The 23,379-nt window shown below is 42.1% G+C and overlaps 1 protein-coding gene across 1 annotated transcript in view; it reads right to left on the bottom strand.

The window, feature by feature from the left end:
* The window catches only part of bcl11ba (BCL11 transcription factor B a), a 75,001-nt gene that overhangs the window by 37,451 nt on the left and 14,171 nt on the right, over nt 1–23,379 (bottom strand). Inside the window, exon 2 of the mRNA XM_050061949.1 lies at nt 22,008–22,487. Within this exon, the coding sequence (XP_049917906.1) occupies nt 22,008–22,487 (480 nt within the window). The remainder of the gene's footprint in view (nt 1–22,007; nt 22,488–23,379) is intronic.

Here is a 23,379-nt window from a genome sequence, read left to right as displayed (position 1 = left end):
CAGATGAGCATGTTGGAGATATTTTGTGTTTTCAATTTTGTGTTCTTGGACGTTAGTCTGGGGCGCCATCTGCCATTAGGTGTGCTAGCCGCTGACCCCGCCGATCTCCACGAGGGATGTGAGGACTCTAAAACTTCACCAGGGCCTCCGTCGGCATATGGGTGAGAAGATAATGGCTGAATTTTCATTTTCGGGTGCACTATTCCTTTAACATTTAAATCACCTAGTCTAAAAATACGTACAGTAACAGGAGAAAAACTACAAAAGAACCCAACCTGAAACCTAGACTTAACTGCTAATTGATTTAATGAGCCTATGTAGGCTGCCAAAGAAGGGGGTAAAAAATAACAGACATGATTAAGCAGATCATCACTACTTTGGAAACAAGCTTCAAGACTTGCATATTGCATTTCTGCTGTTGTCACATTACTTTCCACCTCTGCACATCATTTTTATTAAAACACCACAACAGAAACGTACAAAGAAAACAACACAACATTTCTGTTGTTAAGTGAAGTAGCTTTAAATCCCTATTCAATCTACATTACCTTCAAATTGTGATTCCTTAGGAATAAAAGCAACTTGTAGCACATGAGTTTGTTTTCTGGGGCTCCTTGGTGCTTTGGACTATTTGTTTGAGGTGTGTGTTTGTATTGTGGGTAATGGAGGGAGAGGGATAGACTGTAAAAGCAGCATTTCAAACCCCTATATGTCACACAAACACACACATACACACACATACACACACACAGTGTGGCTAGTGCTAGTGTTGGTCAGAGCTCAGATCCCAGCCTGCTCCACTGCTCAGTAGACTCAAGTACTGACCATTTGGGTCAAGGCATTCACTACTGGCTCTGCTCTACTTGTCTGAGTGTTTCTGTGTGTGAGTCCTTTGTCTAGCTGTTGCAGTCAGGCTCACATCAAGCTACCCTGGATGCACTGATCTGATTTCCCTTGCTAGCGAGACTTTTCACTAGACAGGCAGATGGCGTTGCTGTGCTGGCAGCCATGACGAGAGGCCTGCCGAGGGCCGAGGCCTGCTGGCTACTGGTCACACTTTATCCACTGACCAATCGCAGGCAGAGGGAGAAAACATTTCAGATCCCACAGTTGTTGTGAATGCCTTCATGGGTGGCCGCGTACTGCAGTTTACCTAAGCATCTTGATGACATAATAATGTGCTGCTGGGCAGGGGGAGCAAAAACAATGGAGAAACCCTCTGGTGATTAAGCAGCCTTAGACAGGGAGAGAGAAAACATGCGTGCCCGCCAACCGGCAATTTCCTCCCAGGTACGCTTTTTATCTACAAGCCTTCAAATGGTGCCAAAGGGGCAGTTAAGGGATCTTGTGGTTGGCCAGGAGTGTAGCTACATGGGCCAAAAATTTAGCTGTGTCAAGCACAAGCAAAAATGTGTGTGCAGACAAGCATTCCTAGTCATAGATAAGGCAATGCATGTGAAGATGTTTGTGGAATTAACAATCACTGTAAGCCTATACTCAGTGTTCATCAATGCAACACAGGTTAAGCTCTTGCTTCATCTTTCCCAGTGCATTAAGTAGAGCAAAAGGAAGAGAGAGGATCTGCCTGTTTCTAATCACAGGGGTTGTACTGCCAGTTGTTGGCCCTCAGCCAGCAACGTTTACCCCCAACCTCGCTCTGAATGGCAAATTATCCCAGCAATGGGCAATTGTAGCCTAACCAACAGGTAGAAAATACTGTTCCCACATGGCAAGGCCCCTGATCTACAGACACATGCTCTAACTACCTAAATAACAAAGTAGATATAATTTAAATGCATTATTTGCTTTCCTGGGAAACAGGAAACAGGTTGCTTTCTCAGGAGAAAAAGTGCGCATGTTATTGATTTATTTACAGATGGAAAAAAAAGAGATGGCAGCAGCCCAGCTCCTCTCCAACGGCCCTCTTTTTGTTATCTGTGATGTTGCACAGAGAAATCAATAGAACAACTGTAGCTAGCAAGCTTTGTTTATCTTTTCCTCTAAGTGAATAATTCAGGGGTGTCAGCGGGGGTGAGGCAAAGCTTTGATACAAACGAAAGGGTTTGGTGTTCAGGGGGGAAATCTAACCCCCTCCTTATCCTGCTCTTCTTCCCTCAAAAGTCTTGAGGAGATGAGAGATGCTAAAAACAGCTACAAAACGGGTTCTGGGTGAAGAGAGAGACTGCTGCTCTGGTTTTACTGCACGACCACCAAGAATGTCCCTCACACCAAACAAATAGATGAATGTGAGCACTGAAGATAGCAACATCTGCTAAATATTGGGTTAAGGGAAAAACCAGTAAAAGTTGGTCGGGCTGCAGTGGTGAAAGGGGTGGTGTTTAATGGTTTAAAGAGGTGGTAAAGGGCTTTGAGCAGTGCGATGAGATGCTACAGGATTTCAAGGGGCAGCAAAGGCATCTACTGTGTGCTACAACTTTGTTTTGAGGACGCTAAGGGGTATGCTTGAAACAGACTAGTATGTGTTAAGTGTCTTCTGAACATGTCTAGGCTAGAGGTGTCTATAGTTGTCTCCATTAATCACACTCAGAGGATGCAAAAACCCTGCCATCATTGAGGGGAGTGTGACTCAATAACCATTCAGTTTGTACAGAAAACACAGACAGTGATGACAGTAGTTAGGTAAAGAATGAAATAAGTGGGTGCACTTGTTTTGAAAAGTTGCAAAAGGTCCCCTAGCTGCCATGTCTGAAATGTGTCAGTGGAGGGGGTATTTCAAAAGTATTAGCCAATACAAAATACACCGCACTTAAGGCATACTGACTTCTGAGTCTGAGGGGTTTGCAAAGGCTGCTACAGTTGTCTAAGGGGGTTAAATTGGGTGTCCTATGGGCTTTTTAAGGTTAAAGAGAAAGTTCACCCCCCAAATCAAAATTGCATATTTTTCCTCTTACCTGTAATGCTAATTACCAATCTAGATTGTTTTGGTGTGAGTTGCAGAGTGTTGGAGATGTTGGCCATAGAGGTGTCTGCCTTCTCCCCAGTGTAATGGAACTAGATGGCAGCTTGTGGTGCTCAAAGTGTCAAAAAAATACATTTGAAGAACTCAACAGCAATGTCTCTTTCCAGAAATCCACATACCTTGTTGGAGGCAGTATCATGTAGGAACTATTTTCTTTCTACCGAACTACACCAAACAGCCATGTCACCATGCTGAAGGAAGCATGCTTCTACTCAGGGATGAGAGACTCGTGCTTGTGACAGTGTGGGATGTAAACATTAATGGCATCCTCCTCAGATGAGCTGTGATTTCAGCTAGCTCAGTAGTGCACATCTAGCAGTAGATGCACGCTTCCTCCTGCGCTGTGATACGGTTGGCAGGTTTAGTCTGGTGGAAAGAAAATAGTCCCTACATGAAACTGCTCACCGCAAGATTATCTTGTGGATTACCTTGACGAACAGGGTCATGATTTCTGCAGAGACATTGCTGTTGAGTTTTTCAAATGTATTTTTTGGTGCTTTGAGCACCACAAGCTGAGTGCCATCTAATTCCATTATATTGGTAGACACCTCTACGACTGATATCTCCAACATTTGATTACTCACACTAAAACAATATACTGAAAAATAAGAAAGGTAAGAGGGTTTTGATTTGAGGATGTTTTGTTTTGCTCGTTTTTTTTGTTTTGTTTTGTTTTTTTCTCAACAGAAGCCATAGTTTTTTTTAAAATATAGCCCTCTACTAAACGGTTGAGATGTTACTTCATGGTAATTGTAAAACAGAAAGAAAAAATCTAAATTACAAACCAGATACTGTTATAATGCTTGTAATATGTTAGTATACCAACATATATCAATTTGTGAATTAGTAGTATTGCCAGGACTTGTATTGTTTCCATGTATTTATTTTAGATATTTACCATGACAGTGCTTTAAGAACATCTCAGAAATTGTGAAAAAAAAATCATCAAATATATAATGGAATAACATTAAATACATGGTATTAATATCAGTGAACATTCATCCTTTTTATTTGATGAAAATTGTAAATTTACTATCTTAGCATCACTACCTTTACCATAAAAGGATAATTCAACTGTTTGGTTGAGCATGGCTTCAGACAGTAAAAAATCATGGTCATGAAATTATTTCAGCGTATGTGAAATGGACTATATTAAATGTATCATTTAACAGTAATGAATGATCAGAGGATTTTTTTTATTTTATTTCTTAGCAAACAGTCAATTTTAATGATATTAGCTCAGCTTCACTACCTTTTCCTTAAAGGGACAAATTAAGCATTTGTTAGAACATGTGTTTCTTCAATTATTTGGCCTTTTTTAGACTTTTAGTTTTTATATTAAGTCACCAAAAATCTGCTCAGTAAGACCTCTGGAACTTTACCATGTTAAAAAATATGCCTACCTTTGAAAATCCCACCACAGTAGACCTTATATGTCTGTGACTACTGTGTTACTAACTTCCTGTTAAGGCAGACTATTTAAAGACAGAGCAACATCTAGTGGATTGTTTTAGCACAACATACCTTAACTGAATGGTAGCAATAGCTCAGTCAGGTTGACTCAAAATGTGCTCTACCCTGGTTACAGGATTTTTAAGGTGTTTTAAGAGATGAGAGCTAAAACATCCAGACAATGAATTAGCAAACCATCTGCTGTTTCCATGACATGACACAAACAGGACAGGTTTAAATTGCTGTTGTGTCATAAGCTTTGACTGTGAGCCGTCCCTCTTGGTGTGCAGCCTGAGTGGTGTTAGTATGTGAAACTGGGGAGACTTAAACCCACCTAAACAAGGGGATCAACATGTATTTGTCAGGCTATGCCACCCTCGGCTGCATGCACATACATACACACGTACCCACAAACGTCGATGACAGGGCAGCAAACGTTTCCAGCAAAGTCGCTAAACCTCGGTGTCCCACCTTCGCCACGGACATACAAAAGCCCTGAGTCCCTTGTAATTGAGGTTTAAATCCTTTCCTAACATCTCTCCATTCCTCGCTCTTCACCAAACATGGATTGCACTGTCACAGGGCCCCTAATCCTTCCCAGTTTAACCAAGTGAGAAATTAGCTTTTGTTAAGTGGTGATTTGGCCGGTGCTAAATGCCAACAGCCCATTGTAGAGGAGAGGGGCAGTAATGAGTCCCCCCTACACAGCAAAAGACCGTGGTTATCCCATCCTGTCCGTGAGGCTGGGCTGGAGCTGATGCTGCCTGCTGTTGTGCAGTGACAATATTGTCAAGTTATTTTTGGTCAAGAGCTCTGTTTAGAGGCATCAACATGTCAGCTTTGCAACAGAGGCCTACTGTATGTACGACTTTTTTTGCAGTGTTGTGTGTGTTTTGCAGCATCTAATAGGCAGCCCCCACTCGCCATCTCCAATTCTACAAAATCAAATCTTCTAAGCAGAGTTGAAGTGTAGGCCTTCAGTGTCAGGTTGATAGATGACAAAAGGAACGGCTGCGGATTCAGATCCTGAAAGACGGTGAGAAAGAGCAGGCTGCTCTGGCAGGAGGAGCAAGACAAAGCACAGCGTCTCTGAGACTCAGTGGGGAGAACTCTGTCATAGAAAATCCCTGCGACTCAGTCTCAGTCCGAGCACAATTCAGGAGTTAATTCAGAGACGTCTGCAATAGCAGGATGTGACTCTGGCGGGCAGGAGATATTTTCAGTCGATAGCATAAAGCAGAAGAAGACCAAAATGCTGTGAGACAGAGAGCTGGCGATTACCAGCGTACCAAACATTTTTTATAACCAAACCCGCGCCAGATGACTGTCACGTTTATTCCCCCACTTTGGGGGATACCACAGTTGTACTGAGCATAGAGTTAGACACAGGGAGTTTGATGTCTTTATGTGGAACACTGTAACTCTTTGCAGCCTAATTCATACAGGACACAGTGTGTAGTCAAGTTCACATTTGTACAAATAGAAAAGCAATGCAATTCAAGATTTATTCCATTTTTTGTTTCCATTTTTGCTGCACCACTTGATCAATGGACATTGGATATACTGTATCCCATGCTAACCACCCAGTTCCCCTTTTATTTATTCCATTACAAGTGGAACTAATAATGAAATACGCATTCACATAGGTGGGCATGTGTCGTAAGTATTAGAGATAAAAAGCAGTAAAACATACATTTATTCACTGTATATGTAAATATTGTGAAATATTACTTTAACTGCACATGGTATATTTTCTAGATATGTTAGGATGTGACACCCACATTTGTTCTGTTGCTAAATATAAAATACAGAGTATGTTGGAGAAGGCAAGTTGTAGGTTCACTTGGTAAATATGTGGGTTACTGTAAGAACTGATCGAATGGAGCTCAGACAAGGTGTGTTAGCCTGGTAAGACCAGTCTCTATATCAGTCTGGACTTGGTGCACTTTCAGTGTGTGGGAGTACTTACCCTGACAGACAAACTCTTTCAGCCAATTAGCGTAACAAAACACTGGGCAACATCTTCTTCATCACCAATGAAGCCAGTTGATACATTGAGCTTTGCCAAATCCTTATTATTAATATTTCTGCAGTAACTTCACTTATTGCTGTGTTTACTCTACTAACATTAGAGTTAGGGCTTGTTGCTTCAGGAGCCACCATTACTTATTTTTTTAAGATATTTTTGGGGGAATTTTTGTCTTTAATTGATAGGAAAGCTAAGCATGAAGGCGGAGAGAGAGAGGGAATGACATGCAGCAAAGGGCCACAGGCTGTAGTCGAACCCAGGCCACTGCGGCAACAGCCTTCTACATGGGGGCGCCTGCTCTATCCACTAAGCCACCAACACCCCTAGGAACCACCATTACTGTTCTGCAAGCTGTGGCCTGCATTTTACATCATCTACTATAATGCAGTCCCTGATTGGCTGCTTACCTTAACAACTACAGTGCAGATCCCTGATTGTCCTCAATTTTTATTTTGATTTCTGAAAAGTCCAGACTGATACAAAGAGCAAAACAGAATGTTGAGCTCATGTCATCAGGATGGTCTTTTACCAGGCTAGAGGTGTCTGTAATTATTCAAAATACTGCATTAGTCTGCAAACACAAAGCTAGATATGCCTCTGAAGACATTTTAACAAATGACCCCCTTCTTTAATTTAAAGATTATTTTCTGGGGCTTTTGTTGATGGGACAGTAGTAGCGTGAAAGGGGTAGAGAGAGGAGATTACATGCAGCATAGGGCTGAACGTTGGCATCGAACAGGTGAGCTACTCAGTGCCCCAATGACCCCACTTCTTACATAAAAACACTGCATCTTTACAAACACAAATTGCAATGTAAACACACATACGCCCGGAAACAATACAACATAAACACATATTTTACAAATTTTCTTAGAGAAAACTTGCACTGTAAACACAGACATGCACATTTTCCAAACTGACACAAAAATACAGTTAACACACAGAAGTCATGCACACGCACGCACACACACACACACACAGGACACTGGAATGCAGCAGACACATTTTCTCTGCAAACACACGCTCCATTCAGAATGTGGGGTGCAGCCTCTCCTGGAGGGCCTGCATCCTGAAATAGCATCAGTGGTGAATCCATATGAATGGAATTTACAATGGCTGGATGCAAAGCTTTGCATCCAGCCATTGTCACTTCCACAAAGCTTACCAGTGAGTCTCCTTTAGCCTTTCTCCTCTCTCTATGCACTTTCACATACTACCTGCTACTACAGCTCCAGGAACACAATAGGAAACAAAGTACACCTAGCACTTTATCGCTGATCTGATCTATCTGATGACAGTCTCTCCCATCCACAAAGGGATTATTCACCAGGGAGCCTATAGTTCATTCAGAGATTACACTTCCCTCAGTATCACCAGTAAGGCTCTGATGACACTTGAAGTTAATGTTGTTGATATTCTCCTGTGAGGACATGCCAGTTTTTAAACTAGACTGATTTAATTTTATTCAGTAACGTTTTAAGTGTTTCCTTCTCTTATAAGTCTTTTTAATAGAAGGTCTGTAGATTTATTTCTGCTTTTAAAAATGACACAACAAAGTGATTTTTTTTATGTGTTCACTGTTCCTAAAAACTGCAATACAAGCAAAAGCAATATTCTGACATATAGTATGTAACAATACATTACTGAAAATCTAGCTTTGAAACACACTTGTTCAACAGCATGTCACTCATATGCATTGATAAGGTCATATGTAAATATATGTATATGTACATAAGATACACCACCCCCATTGGGGCAGTGGTAACTAAAAAATGTGCTGTTTTATGAAGCACTGAGATGGAGCACTCAGCAACACCTTGCAGAAAAACACTATGTGCACACCAGCCTTTAATTAACATCTTTTCCAACAAGCCCCCTTCACAGGTTAAACATTTGCGGGGCAGAATAGGCCGCTTGAGTTCTAAAATGACAATAATAGCAGAATTTATTGTGGAAAAAGTTGGGACAATGACATTAGCAGCGAGTGTGGGTGTATATTATGAATATTTGGAAAGTAAACAGTTACAATAACATATTTTATGCCAACACACTGGTAAATCTATGGGGGCTTAGTTTGTGTGTATGCTAACAAATTGGTTATCAAAAACAGAAGAACAACAAACAAATTCTGTGTGGGATGTGAATAATTAACCCCAAGAAAATGTTTAATTTCTTCAGAAAACCTGATGGAGACAGCGGCTAGCTTGTGGGTGACGCCAGGACATTGGTGCTCTATACTTCCAGATCAAAATAGTGCATGACAGCTCACAAACTGTCAAAACTCAAAAAATCTTATTTTGCATACATTTTACCAACTCTGTACCACAGTAAGCACAGACAGAGATGTTTTACATTTTTTAAGTTGAAAGAGGAGAAAGAACGAGGTGGTTAGCAAGAACAGTGAGGACTACCATTGCTGACCTGGTGAAAAACAAGTGCCACCTACAGAGCCTTCAGGGGAAACACTTCACTCACAGCTGATCAATGGGACATGAAGAACAGAACAGAAACCTCTCATGAGCTCTCACCACTAAAAATGGAGAGAAAACAAACCAAAAAGAGGAATTTTCAGTATTACCACTTTAAAACCTTTAGCCATGACTGTGATTCATGTCCGTCCTGTTGGAAATGTCTTTGCCTTGGCCGGCACCCCGGACTCTCCATGCTGCTAATAGCTTTTGGCTTCTGTTGCTGTGTTCAAATGAATTTGAGACCACCAAGAGAAATACACATATTTTCTCTGCTTTTCACCAGAGCTCTCCACTTTGGATTTTTGTGAATCTAAGAGAAACACATGACACATACATTCAAAAGCCCTGTGCCAAAACCTCAAGCAAAAGGCCAAACAATTATATTAATAAATGCCTGAACTCCAGAGGGACCATGAAGAAACTTTCTAACTGGGATTAGTAGGAGGTTTGTTAAACCTGATCATTCCTGTGGGGAATTCAAATGAGCTAGTCCTTGAGGGAAAAGCTTTAAGTAAACGGAAAGCTTCTAAAATCAACCTTCACTTAGATGCCATTTTTATCAAACAAAAAAGCTGATTTTCCTAAGCTATTAAAAATTAACAGAAAAGTAGACATCATATCTCAGTAGCTGCTAAACCAAGGGGTTTTTAAAAAAGGGTCCAGGAAACCAATTTTTATCTTTTTATTTTTTTACCATGATAAAGGCATGACCTGCCCTACTCTGCCTCTGATTGGCTAATATCCATTTCTTTGTTGGTTGGGTTGGTTTGGTTCAGCATGAGAAGTGAGATTGGTTAGGGCTAGGACATGGATCCTCAACTTGCTTTCCTTTTGCAAAGTGACAGGAGGCCAGGGGCCAGTGAATGAACAAATGTTAGTAATATTTATCAGATAAACTCAATAGGCCTAAACAAGACAGATCCAGTTGCAGCAGCCCCATACATGTCAGGTGTGCAATGGGTGTTTCTAGGATTTGAGTACATTTGGGGCTCAGCCCAGACCCCGGATTCACTGCTTCAAAGTTTTGAAGCTTGAATTGTTGCATCTGTAATCAATGTCCAAATCAGTATTTAAATGCACCATTACATCTAAAATCCCATAAATAGTCCATAAATTAAGAAATACAAATTCAACATAATTCATTTTGCATCAACATGAATTATTATTAGTTATTCTGGGACAAGGACATTTAAAGTGTGATAGGCCTAGTTTTGTGACTCGAACTCACATTCATCTAACATCTGTCAGCAGCAGTCAAGCAATACTGAAACTGGGACAGTTTGACCACATGTGACAGGCTTACAGATACGCTGGCAAGATGTGGAAAAAGTCAAACATCTGAAATAGTTTCAAAATCTGCAAAGACCCTTTTTTCTAACTAATGTTTCAAAAAATGTACACTCTCATTACCCTCCATTAAAACCTCCCAGTATGAATCAATTTATTTTCATTCTTCAAAGAAGAACACATATTTTTATCAAAAAACACAATTAATTTATAAAATGCTGTGAATGTTATACAGTCTCGATCAAACCCAGCACAGTTTAAGGGAGCTAAGAGCAAAATAAAGTCTCTACTGTTTGAAATGAATAATGAGGGTAAACAATAGATTCACAAATGGCTGGCAGCCAGCCTCTGTGAGTGTGTGTGTGTGTGTGTGTGTGTGTGTGTGTGTGTGTGTGTGTGTGTGTGCGTGCGTGCGTGCGTGCGTGCGTGCGTGTGTGTTGTATAACAAAATTAGGAAGGGATTTTACTAAAAAGCCTTTCCTTTTACTTTCAACAAGAGATTTTATAAAAGTTATGGACAGACACAGTAATTGCCTGTGGTTTGAAAAACAATCCACCGCAATCTGCGCCCCCCACCACCCTGTCTTCATCATCTCCGCCCTGTCTTCATCCTCATTCACACACATACATAGGGCCTCTTCCACCAATCTCATCCCTGACGCCAGGACATCAATTTTCGCAAGTCGTTGAAAATTACCATGCATGAATGCAAAAAAGGCTGATCAGGAGTAATTAACACGGCTTCATATGCAAATTTTATTAATGCAGAACTACAAAGTCATTATGCAAATGAGGGTTTCATCGAGCCTCTTGACAAATACTCCCAGCTCCAGCCATCTAGCAGCCGGGATGGATGACAAGTCTGTTCTCTCAGTTTAGACTGGAGGGATGCCTGTGTGTTTTAGTCTAGTTAGCGGATTAGCACTGGTTAGCGCTGGTGGCTAGCTGTGTGTGTGTGTGTGTGTGTGTGTGTGTGTGTATGTGTGTGTGCGTGTGTGCGTGCATACATGGGCTAGTCTGTGTGTGTAAACTGTGTGATTAGGGATGTGGCTAATGGCTGCGCGGCAGAGTAATGAACCTGAGATCCAGGGGATGGAGGGATGGGGGGGGCAAGATGATATGAATATGCATGATGCTCACTGGCTTTGATGATTAAAGACAATTTTAATATTTAAATGAGTGCATGCAAAGTGATTAACGCAGCAGAGAGGCGACGAGGCGAAAATCGCAAAAAGGGATTTTGAAAATACTCAGAAGCACATCAGATGCCGATTTGCCTTTGTATGTGCTATTACTGGCAAAAACTCTCTCTCTCTCTCTCTCTCTCTCTCTCTCTCTCTCTCTCTCTCTCTCTCCTTGTGTCTCTGTATGTCTCTACCCCGCTCTTTCTGGTGTCTTTTTCCAACCTTTATGTCTCGGTTGTCTTGCTCCAAATGTCTGGTTTATGTCCAGGATGCTGGATTTACAGAGGAGAGGTAGAGGTTTATTTTAGAAGAAGTGTATGAAGGGAGGAGAGGAAGGACAAAATGAGGTTCAAACATATTCACACATGTGTATTCAGCACACACAGCGCAGGTCTGACTGTGCATTCCCACCAAAAGCTTCATGGTCGCCTATGGGCGCTATGGTCGCTGACATCGCTCACACTGCCAGCTCCAGCAGGCGCTTGTAGCAGCCAAAGGGGCGGGGCCGGACACTGCAGATGTGCCCATCTAGGCTTGAGAATCCCAGTCTGCAATTGGCTGCTGCTTCGGTGGAGGCGCTGCTCATTTGCATAAAGTTCAGCTTCTCTCAACTTCAACTTGACACTCTGGTCGCTGGCATCGCACCGCTCGCTGCAGCCGACGCCCCTGACGCCCTTCGTCGCCAGAGTGCATTGAAATGAATGGCTGCCAGCTGCTTATGACGCTCATGAAGCTTTTGGTGGGAATTCACAGTGAGTTTCACAAGGGATGATTAGAAACGTGTGATGACTATGATGAGTAGTGTAATCTTGAACAACGTACGGGACGGGGGCGGTTACAGGTTTTGTCTCAGTGTGCTCAGTGGCTAGACTGGTTTCAGATCGACATTAGTTTGACGCAGTTGTTGGAGGTGTAAGGAAGCAGCAAGCCTTTACCAAAAGAAGGAATATATCTTCCGTAACTCCAAATGTGTCTAATTTACACATTAGCTAGCTACTGGTAAGCATGCATTTCGGAAGTGGAAGATTGTGTGAGCTCAACATGTTAGCTGGGGTGGGACCATGAATGTATTAGGATAAATGCCTTTACATACTCCGCAAGAACAGAGAAATTTGTTCTCTCTCACAGGGCTGCAAGAAAAGAATGACTTTTCTTGCAGCCCTGGTTTGGGAATTCTTGCAGCTTGTTCTCGACACATCATCTGGGCAGAACTTTTTTCTTGTGTGGTGTCCAAGAACTATTGTGTGATTGGTCAGAAATTCAAAGTGGGCATGGTTAATGCGGAAAAGCACATGTCAAGTATGCTGCAGTGGGATCGGCCTATGAGGACTTCCCAGGAGTTCTGCACTTGAGTTTCCCATGAAGTATGAAATGTTCTGGCTAGAAAGAACTTTGTTCTTGTTCTTGCCACCTCGAGAAAAAGAACAAATTTCTCTGTTCTTGCGGAGTATGTACAGGGCTTAATTGGATACAGCACGGATCGTGGGGCCCCGTTCATTCCTATGAAAGTTGCTTAGTGGTGCATGAAGCCAAAATGGTTCAGCTGCTGCATATAAAAATTGTGCAGCCACTACGAAAATTGGCTTCATTGGCTTTCCTGATAAAATTGATTTAAATTAGTTATTTGATGCCATAAAAAGGGGGTTTGAGGTCATGACTGACAGCTATGTGTGCCAATTGGTGTGCTCCTTATCAAAAGGGCTGCTCCCTATTGGTAGAACAAGAGTAGATGCTGAAACTAGATACTGTGGAGACCGGTGCTGCACACACTCTGGCTCCAAATGGCGTCACCAGCGCAATATGGCAGCAGTTGTATTCAGAATATCTGGCTTCATTTTTCCAGTGGAAGGAAATGGCGACACGCTGGAACTGACATGAACAATACGTTTTTTTTGTTTAATATGAACTATACAAACCCTTTTTCTGATTTACTGATTCTGTAACTTTCACAAAATCTGGAGTTCACTCAACGCCCTGAGGCCATTAAGTGAACTTCAATACCAGTAGCTTGACATTTGCAAATTACTTTAGCAGCTGACGCTACAAAGCATTGCAGATCCATTCAGAGAAGCACCTAAATGGCTATCCTCAACTCAGGTTACAGTTGGCTCATTGACCACCCCTGCATGGCTCTTGACTAGTAGAAAGCGCTTTACAGACATATCCATCAGATAGTATTTTGCTAGCGCTAGTGTCTGTTCAGCCCTGAGGAGCACTGAAATTATGGTATGGGGCACTAAATTTGATGGATTACTGAGAAGATTTAATGAGCTAGCACAGCCCGCCAGCACTCCACCTCACCACCCAGCAGCTCGGACCTTAGCCGCTATAGCAACTCAATTTCAGCCGGTGCAAAGCCCAGCCCTGGGGTTCACAGTGGGCTGGTGGCCAGCACAGCACAGGGTGTAATCTTTCCACAGGGACCGAAGTTTGCTGATCTGGAATGGATTCAGGGAGATTGAGAGGGCAGTCTGGGATCCGAGCCCCATCGCCTGGGTGCTTGGTCTTGCGCTGTCTAAATCTGACTCAGTGCTAAGTGAAGGTCTGATCAATCTATCTGATCAAAGAATAAGGAAATGAGGCTATGAATCTGAAAAGATGCTGTAGAGCAATGAATAAAATAATCCAATTTATTTTTTACTTATTAGTGAGTAAAAAATTAACACTGTTCAAGACTAGTGCAGCAGGTAGTCTATAGTTTCCTCACTGCCTAATGTATCTGTGTGTGCGTGTGTCCGTCCACATCCATTCAGGCCTATTAAAAAAGCATCAACTGTACTGTGTGAAAACAGACACACACAAATACCCATACCAAAACTAGCCAAAAGCACACAGGATACAGAGGGTGGGCGAGGTACAGAGAAACAGGGAGAGAGAGCAAGCAGCAATACAAACCAGAGTAATTACCACTTCAAAAAGGCCGGCGCTCCATCCGAGAGGCCTCCCAGCTTTATTGAAACAACGCAAAAAAACAAGAGCAGCAGGCACCGTAATGCCTGTAAAGTACAGGCTGTTATATCAAACACACACACATTCACACACATTTCCTCAGACAGTGTGCCGCGGCTCTTTGTTAAGTCTTTGTGCAGTTTCATTTAGAAGATAAATAAGCATATGCTAAATATTTTAGGGACATGCCACTGTGCTCAGTCATTATTTATTGAAGATGTGTGTGTGTGTGTGTGTGTGTGTGTGTGTGTGTGTGTGTGTGTGTGTGTGTGTGTGTGTGTGTGTGTCCATGTGCATAATGTTTACATAAGACTCAAGTATGCCCTCTTGAAAATGTTTTATTTTTCATTAGTTGTTTAATTATTCTGCATATCGCATATTTTTAAAATATTTTTAATTATTAATAATAATCTTATATATAATAAGATAATCTTTTTCTGTCTGATAATCACCTTAAAGCTGTGTGTGTGTGTGTGTGTGTGTGTGTGTGTGTGTGTGTGAGAGAGAGCGAGAGAGAGAGAGAGAGAGAGAGACAGAGAGAGGGTGAGATAGGAAAAGGGGAGAGCTCCTTGTCTGTGTGTACAAGCTACCATCTGTGTGTGAAAGACAGAGAGTGAGACAGAGAATGAACTGGAAAACAAAAAAAGTCAGTTGGAGAAAAAAAAAAAAGCAGTTGTGAAAGCAGAGGTAGAGCTAGACAGCTGGCACACACACACACACACACACACACTCAGCCTGTCAAATGACTCTGTCAGATTAAGAAGGTGTCATCATATTTGAGTTTGTCAAAACCTCACACCCCTTTGTACGTGTGTGTGTGTGCAAGCACGTGTGCGCACGTGTGTGTGTGTGTGTGTGTGTGTGTGTGCATGCACATGTGTGTTTGTTCCTATCCACTCCAACTACACTTAGTTAAATGTCTGAATTAAACCCTAGTTGACAAGGCTTTAAGGGCTGCGCAGCACTGTGTCAGGTGATGTTAGACACTCCTCTGTGAATATGAATACACTACGTGGCTCTGTGTGTGTGTGTGTGTGTGTGTGTGTGTGCCTTAAAGGGACATTGTATAACATTTTCAGTTGTTTATTGGCAAAAATTGATGTCTGCATTCATAAATATGTCATCATTGGTGTATTATTACCTCCACCAATAATCTGACTTATTCTAGTAAAAGGAGAATTTCGGATTTGTTTGTACATTGTGTTGGTAAGTCATCTGGGGGGTTCCATAACGTTTTGTCATCTTGAGAATACATCCGCCAGCACGGGACATACAGCCCCGCCTTCAGCGTTTTCGTTGTCTGGAGACAGGAGAGGAGCAAGAGGCGCTTTGCTGCTACCCCGGGAAATTTGAAAATAAATCCCACTCTTTGAGCATAATGCAGGATCATGCATATGCAGCATCATGGGAGACGGAATCCTCGTCGCCAAGAAAGCTCAAAAAGGAATCAAAAAGGCAATGAGACCGGCGAATTAAAAAAAACGAGGGTCAATATCAGTGTAGCCTTTCCCAGCTGGAAAGAGCTGCTGAAGGAGAAAGGTAACGTAATCATGGCTAACAGCTAACAGCTAACAGCTAAAAGCTAACAGCGGCGCTGGCTGATAGCAGCTGTTAGCCACTGTTAGCTGTTAGAAGCACTGGTCACTAACAGCTGTTAGCCGCACAGTGGTGCGAGGAGTGGGATGAGGTGTGTGAGGTTAAGCCACTTGTCAGTTGTCAAAAGACAAGACGTGATTTGTTTGTTTTGATTTACACCCGCCCCAACAGTCCTACGTTGTAAACACAGCCAGCATGGTGAGGAGGGGGTTCGTCAACTCGTGTTGCATGTGTCTGTGTAGGAGCCTAAATGAATACTCCATGAAGTATCGGATGACATGGTTTCATCAATGTGTAGCTTTTTGGTACACAGCAGCTATCGTTGTTGCAATATGCATTTGAAACAGTGAGGCGCTAGAGTGTGCTATCCATTTGAATGCAATATATGATTTCAGTGTTAGATGGGAGAAATTCCTATACACTGTGGCTTTAAAGTAAAAATGATATGTTTCCTTCTCTCTTCTCTAATCCAAGTTGTCAGAATTTCACCTCTGTGGAGTTCTATCTAACCTGAGTGACAGTCACCTGGGTGTTGTGACGGGGGTGTGTGACCAGAGGGTTGCCTATTGAAATCCCTACTTGACCCTACTGACTTGTAGAAAACAGTGGTTGAAGCCTACTGGGTCATGTGTGGATCTGTGTGAATGTAAAGTGTTGATAGAAAAGAACACAAAGCTCTGGTAGCTTACATTAAGGGAAGTGTTACTATGACTTTCTAGTACTGACTAAGATATATTGTCCTTCCACTAAACACCAGTTTACATGTTGTCTGTTTCACGTAATGCTGAATTTGGAGTTGAAAGCTTTGACTATAGGGTCGCTTCTTAAAAATGAGTCCCCATGCGACAGATTATTTTCTCAAAGCTGGCTTACCAGTCTTTCTGAAGCATGATATTTCTGTCCATGCTAAGGTAAATTTGCATTTGTCTCTGCTAAAATGAGTGGAACTCTCTGTCATTACATAAAAGATTCCCAATATTTTCTTATCATTTGACAACTTCAGCTCCTATGAGTGTGCGTAGTATCAAAACAGGTGGAAGACCTTATTTAAGTTAATATTTGAGCAAATGAACTGAAACAAAAAGACATGGATGGTTTTTGTTATGTTTTTGGCAAGAAACAGATTCCACCAGTGGTACAGGGTGGGCATGCATGATATTGGATTTTTGCCGATATCCAGTATGCCAATACATTCCAACTCATTTTGACTGATTGCCGATGCTGATACTAATATATGCACGTGTGTTTTTCCAGCCAATTGCAGAGAACATTAAGTGTCTCCTGGGAGGAGCTAAGTTCCAAAAAGGGGCTGACTTGTGTGGTGTTGTTAGGCCTGGGTGTCCCTGATGTTTTATGAACATCCCTGGACTTTTCAGACCCTTTTAGTGACTTGCTGCTCGAAGTACAGTCAATCGGCAGCTCTTCTGGCCGCAGCACAGTGTCTTTCTTTCTCCTTCCTCTCCTCTCTCGCCGAAGCCTACGGACGCAGGAATCAGCGTTGCCAGGTCATTCTGTCATAAGTCTGTTGTAATGTAAGCCTATGTGAAGCTCAGCAAAAAATGGAATATGTGTGAAAGTGTGCAGTCATTGTAGCTAACATAAAATCCTGTCGAAAGTGTGTGTGTGTGTGTGTGTGTGTGTGTGTGTGTGTGTGTGTGTGTGTGTGTGTGTGTGTGCGTGCGTGCGTGCGTGCGTGCGTGCGTGCGTGCGTGCGTGCGTGCGTGCGTGTGTGTGTGTGTCTGTAGCTACATTACCACAGGAGGGGATGCAACATGGAGAATATCTCAAAGCACCAAGGGTGGGTGATATGTCACTAAAATAATATCACCATATTTCAGGATAAATACAGAATAAGTGTTATATGTTAGTGTTATTTGTCAGCATAAATGTGATGGTCAAATATTCAATAAAAGCTAAAGAAAAATGATCTCTCAGATCTTAAGTTTGTAAACAATATCAGCAATTTAAAGTCAGATTCTGTATGAAATGTAAAAAGTACGACAAAATAAAATCAACCATAAATAAGTGCTAAACAGTTGCCTGTATATAAAATAATTATTTTTTCTCCACCTGGACCTGTACACTGCCATTTCTCCTCTGCTCCTGTAAATTGTGTCACTCAGCACTGACAATCAGATTCCCCCCTGCACACACGCACACACACACACACACACACACACACACACACAGTGGCCTACTGATGAAAGTGATGGCTATCCTTTATGTCCAGGAGACGGGATCACAAGTGAAGGATGAGGAGGAGAGTGTTGACTATTGTTAGAACAAAATCACACATTTGTAGCGCTTCAACTTAATATCAGATGAAATAGTACAACATCATGAAAGAAAATCAGAAACAGGTCTTGGACCAGCATTTACAAAGTCAGTTCAGAATACATTGCTTCAAGTCCAGGCTAAATCCAAATAATAATAATAATAATAATAAATAAAATAATAATAATATATCTACATTTGTAAAATATTACAACCTAAACAGTGACAAGGTTTTGGTAAATGGCACTATTCTATATTTCTATTATTATTCTATTTGGCCATATATTTCCTAACTGCATCATCATGCAAAGAACGTTTAGTCACTGTATCAAAGACATAAACTGGTTTATTAAAGATGTATAGGCCTTGCCTACAGGTGTAATGATGCTTTTGAATTTGTCTAAATTAGAATAACTCCTTCCTTAAACTGCCCCTGTGTGTAAAAAATCTGTGCTCCATGTCACATGGAGAACAAATGGAAGTGAAGGGTTGAAAAGAAGAAGTCTGACTCGCTGGGAGCAAGTTACGAAGGGTCGTCACCAGTTGTATTCCAAGCTGACAGTCCAACTCCCTCATCTCTTTTTCCCTCGCTCTCGCTCATCCTGCTTTCTTGCTCCCTCCACTATGTCTCTCTCCCTTTCCCCCCTCCTCACCAGCCAGTGAGAGGTGTAGAAATCTATTGAAGGAAGAGCTCGGTCTGACTTACAAAGAGAAAATTCCACCTGCTATATTTCAGTCTCCCATCGATTATGAGCAGGGCTGAGCGTGTTCTCTTCAAATTAAACTGTGGCTGGATTAATAAACCCTTCTGTCCTTCCCTCGTGTTAATAAGGTGCAAGTTGGCCATATTTCATGTGGAAATTGTGAAAAACGGAGGGTAATTTTGAAACATAAAATGTTATTGCAGCAATATAGTTAACAGTTGCCGCAGTGCACGTCCAATTGAGCCGCTAATATGTTTTTGCTTTAATGTGAAAATTATTGCACGTTCCGTTATGAAGAAATATTGTGCAATTACAATTTCAAGCCTTCCAACACTGCACATGTGGAGTTGATTTCACAGGAGGACTACAGTTAGATGTATTGCAAGCATTTAAACACCGGGAAAAAATATACTTATGCACATAAATATAAATAATGACAACCTAATAATGTGACCAATGCAATCAATTAGTGCACACGCTTGAGTGCAACTCTACACACACGCTGGGCTGTTATGTATTAAATGTAAAGCCATAGCGCAGTTACAGACCTAAGTGCCATGCTTACAGAGGTTCAGGTGGCTGTGCTGTCTACAGCAGCCCTGTGCAGATGCCTAGCAGAGTTGTAACTGCCTGGTAAAATATTGATGAAGTTCAAGCCAAAACACATTGTTTTACAGCGCAGGCCAAACCGCAGGCTGACATGTTCGGAGGAGCTCTGTCCCACTCCGACGCACTAAATGGAGAAACAGAGTCAAGAGTGTTACCTGTGAGTGCTCTGGGCCAACATTTCCCTTTAAGTTCAGTCTGCTGCTGATGATGAATTGATTCATGTTTTTGTCCAAAAGGCAGATTTTACACAAATGTTTGAAATGGAACTGTAACTGGAGCAAACCAGGAGTGCTGCTGAGAAAAGAAATAAATGGACTTCCAGAATTACACAAAAACACCAGCGTACAAATAGTCTTAATTATGGTAATGATGAGTACTGGCCGAGCTGGAGTGCTAAAAGATATTTAATGCATATATTTGCGTATTTATGGAACAAAATGTTGTGCATTTGGAGACAGATTTTGGTGAAAATTTTAGAATATTCAAAGCCTTGAAATATCTAAAGCTTTTATTAAGGCAGTCATGTCACAACATTTACATCATGACTTCTTTATCATAAGTGTCTTAATTCATCTTTAAATGAAAACAAAAAAAAACAAAATACCAAATTCCCACTCTCACAAAAATACTCATGACAACTCATTACCATTATTCTGTCTTAGATAGTCACAGTTCCTTTACAGGGCTGCTGTTTCAATGCAGTTCTCACATGATGAAAACGACCTGTCACGGATTTTAAAACATTAATGATTGTTCATGAAACATGGTGTTTTATGGATGAAATACACTGGTCTGCTTATTGGCATCATTCTCCTTTACCCTAGTTTGCTACTCAGCTATACTAAATATGAAGCAGTAAAATAGGCTTAAAAGAGTTCTTTAAAATGATCAACACTGGATCTGGATGGGAATGAGCTTCATATGTGTGTAATGTGTTACCGCAGCCCGTGCAGTAAACCGCCACCCTTACCCCAGTCCCAGGTAAACGGAGTGCAGTAGCATGCTGAGCCACTGCACAGTCCCGCTGTGGGATGCCAGCAGAGCTAAGCTTTCCACCCACTCCCCAGCAGCGTCCCGCCCCTGCCCAACCCTGGTCCAAATCCCATGTCGCCATTAGCTTAACAATCTTTCAAGTAACTGTTATCACTGCTGGGGCCAATGTGACGTCTATATTGTATTTCCGGTCCTGATTGGCTAGAGAGGACGTCCTCCTTATCGAGCATCATTTTACATGTTTTGGCCAATCACAGATTAGCATGAAAAAAACCACAATACGTTAAACTGATATGAGATCAAGCTCTACAGAGGACAGCAGGAGCACCTCCTCCTCTGCCCCCTCACTCCAATGTCCCCATCACCTCTTCACACAGACTGCCCTTTGCCCGCCTGCCCTGCAGGAGTCACTGTGCAAAGATTTTAATCAGAATTAATCAGAAGAGAGAAAAAAATGATTTCATAAATAATACTGAGAGATTTGTTGTGGTTTATTCAATCTCCTATGCCTCAATGAACCAACCTCCTCCAGTATGACTGGTAACCATCAAGATTCACTGTGTGCCATCATATCCAGACAGCTGTACTAGCTTACAATGCGTTAACAGTTTTTATTTCAGTTGCATCATGTGTCAGCCCAGAGTGATGCTCTTTTTCTATATGCTTTCATCTTTGAGAAGTTTGTATCTAGCTGTTGACTCATGGGTCATTTTAGCACCTGCTGGTTGTTGGTGTGGAGTACTGAGCTGTACATTTCTGGTTCTACAAACAGTGACCTCTAAGATGGCAGGGCAGCTGAGAGGAGTTCTTGTCGCAGACTGGGATATTCTGCTCTTCCCCTCTGGCTCTTTCAGCATCTTGACTGGTTTGAGAGATAACTGCTGGTGCTCTTCCCCCCACAGCTGCTCTCCTGCTAAACGTCTTCTTTACCCTTCTGAATGGGGGAGAAACTAGCCTCTTTTTAATCCCTCTTTCTGTTTTTTTCCTTCTCCTTCTCCCCTCGTCATGTTTTTTTCCTCCTTTGCTTATTTGAATTTTAATGAGCTTTTCACCTTTTTAAGCAGATGGCTTAGGCTGGATTTCTCCATGAAAGTCGGGGTGAGTCTCTCTGTCACGTTTTGCACAATTTGTTTCAACTAGCTCAGTCCTTGAGGGGCTTTAGGGCTTTAAGTAGGTAATGTGCCTGTCTCTTCCCTCTTTCTCTTCACTCCCTCTCTCTGTTGTCCTCTCATTTTAATGAAATGAACATCTCTCTCTCTCTCTCTCTCTCTCTCTCTCTCTCTCTCTCTCTCTCTCTCTCTCTCTCTCTTGCTGGAGAGGATGGGGTAAGTCTTAAAGGGATGCCTCAACAAAAGCTAAAAAGGTAAATTTATGTGTGTGTATGTGCAACTGGATATTTGGTCAGGAAAAGTTGTGTGTATTTAGGGTGATAAAAAAGGTGAATTATTTCTTTAAAGGGTGTGTGTTCGTCGTGCCTACCTGCTGGTGTGTTCTCCTGCTTGGGGCAAATTCCTTTGATGGGTGTCCTCTCTCCCCTCTCACCTCTTCCTGCCTCCTCTTCCTCCTCCGGTGTCACCTGGATGCCGATTTCCACAGGCTCAACCACTTTCCTCAGCTCCCCCCGCTGTGTGTGCTGATGAAGGCTCTGTAGAGTTGGGCTCCCCCCCCCTCCTCCCCCCCTATCAGTCATCTTATCGTAGCAGCCATTGGCCAGCAACGGTGTTTGGCACTGCTTCTTTTTGTGCTCAATGAAGAGGAGGATGTCGCCCAGCGGGAAGGTCATCTGGCACTGGCCGCAGGTCAGCAGGTCGTGGTCTGCGTGGAGGCCGGGTGGTAGGGCATGGGCCAGACTAGGGTCCAACGAGTGGGGAGGTAGGCCAAGTGGGTGAGAGGGCAGGCGGAGTGGGTGTAGGGATAGAGAGTCGGAGAGCAGGCTGCCATCTGGATGCTCAACCTCCGCTGTCCAACAAGAAAAACAGAAAAAGCAGATGTCAGATTATGTAACACCTGGACATTTACAAATTGGACTTATGTTTAACTTTTACATTGTTTTGTGGGATCTCTAGAAATGCGACAGGAAAAAAAACAGGTTTGTATTCCTTGAACAGACCAAAGTATGAGTAGGAAATGACACAGATATCGGCTTTTGAGCAACTCAGTGAAGGAGAAGCAGGATCCATTGCTATACTTTCTTGCTGGCAAGTGTCCTAAGTACCAGGAGCATCTATCAAAAAGCCTCAGTGTGCTTGAAATTGGTTGTCTAAAAACATCTGGAAACCGCCCTTCTGTCATCAGAATCTGAGGAGGAATGCATCCATCAATTTTCAGAACTTTTGTAAGTTTTATTTAAATTAATTGTCAGTATATTTTTCCAAAGGAAAAGAGACGAATTCCAGAAAAGATTATGTGAAGGAAATTAATTTTTTCATGTCAGTGTTCCCCCACCATCTTAGCTTAAAACTAAGAACCCAGCTGACCACCAACATCTTCTGACGTTGATATTTGGTTGAATTTAGGTTGTGATGTCAGGTGACGAAAATCTAATGCCAATGTCAATTTGACGCAGATGATGATGGTTGGATGATGGTTTTAGGTTATGTTGTTAAATAACCAAATGTCTCATGTCCACGTCATCTTGACACAGAATAACATTACAACCAAAGTTTAACATCCGTCCGACGCAAGAGTCCACCGTCTTTCTGATGTCACATTGATGTCTGATGTCAGCTGGGAAATATCTACTTGGAATCCCTCATCATAGATCCATATTCAAATGTTTTTTTTACGTGCCCTAAGCAAAACTTTGGGAACCACTAATCCATGTGTTCCAGGAAAATTGTTGATAGAGCTA

This window comes from Epinephelus moara, chromosome 14 (genome assembly GCF_006386435.1).
Source record: "Epinephelus moara isolate mb chromosome 14, YSFRI_EMoa_1.0, whole genome shotgun sequence".
Taxonomy (NCBI): Eukaryota; Metazoa; Chordata; class Actinopteri; order Perciformes; family Serranidae; genus Epinephelus; species Epinephelus moara.
This window is presented reverse-complemented; position numbering and strand designations above follow the sequence as displayed.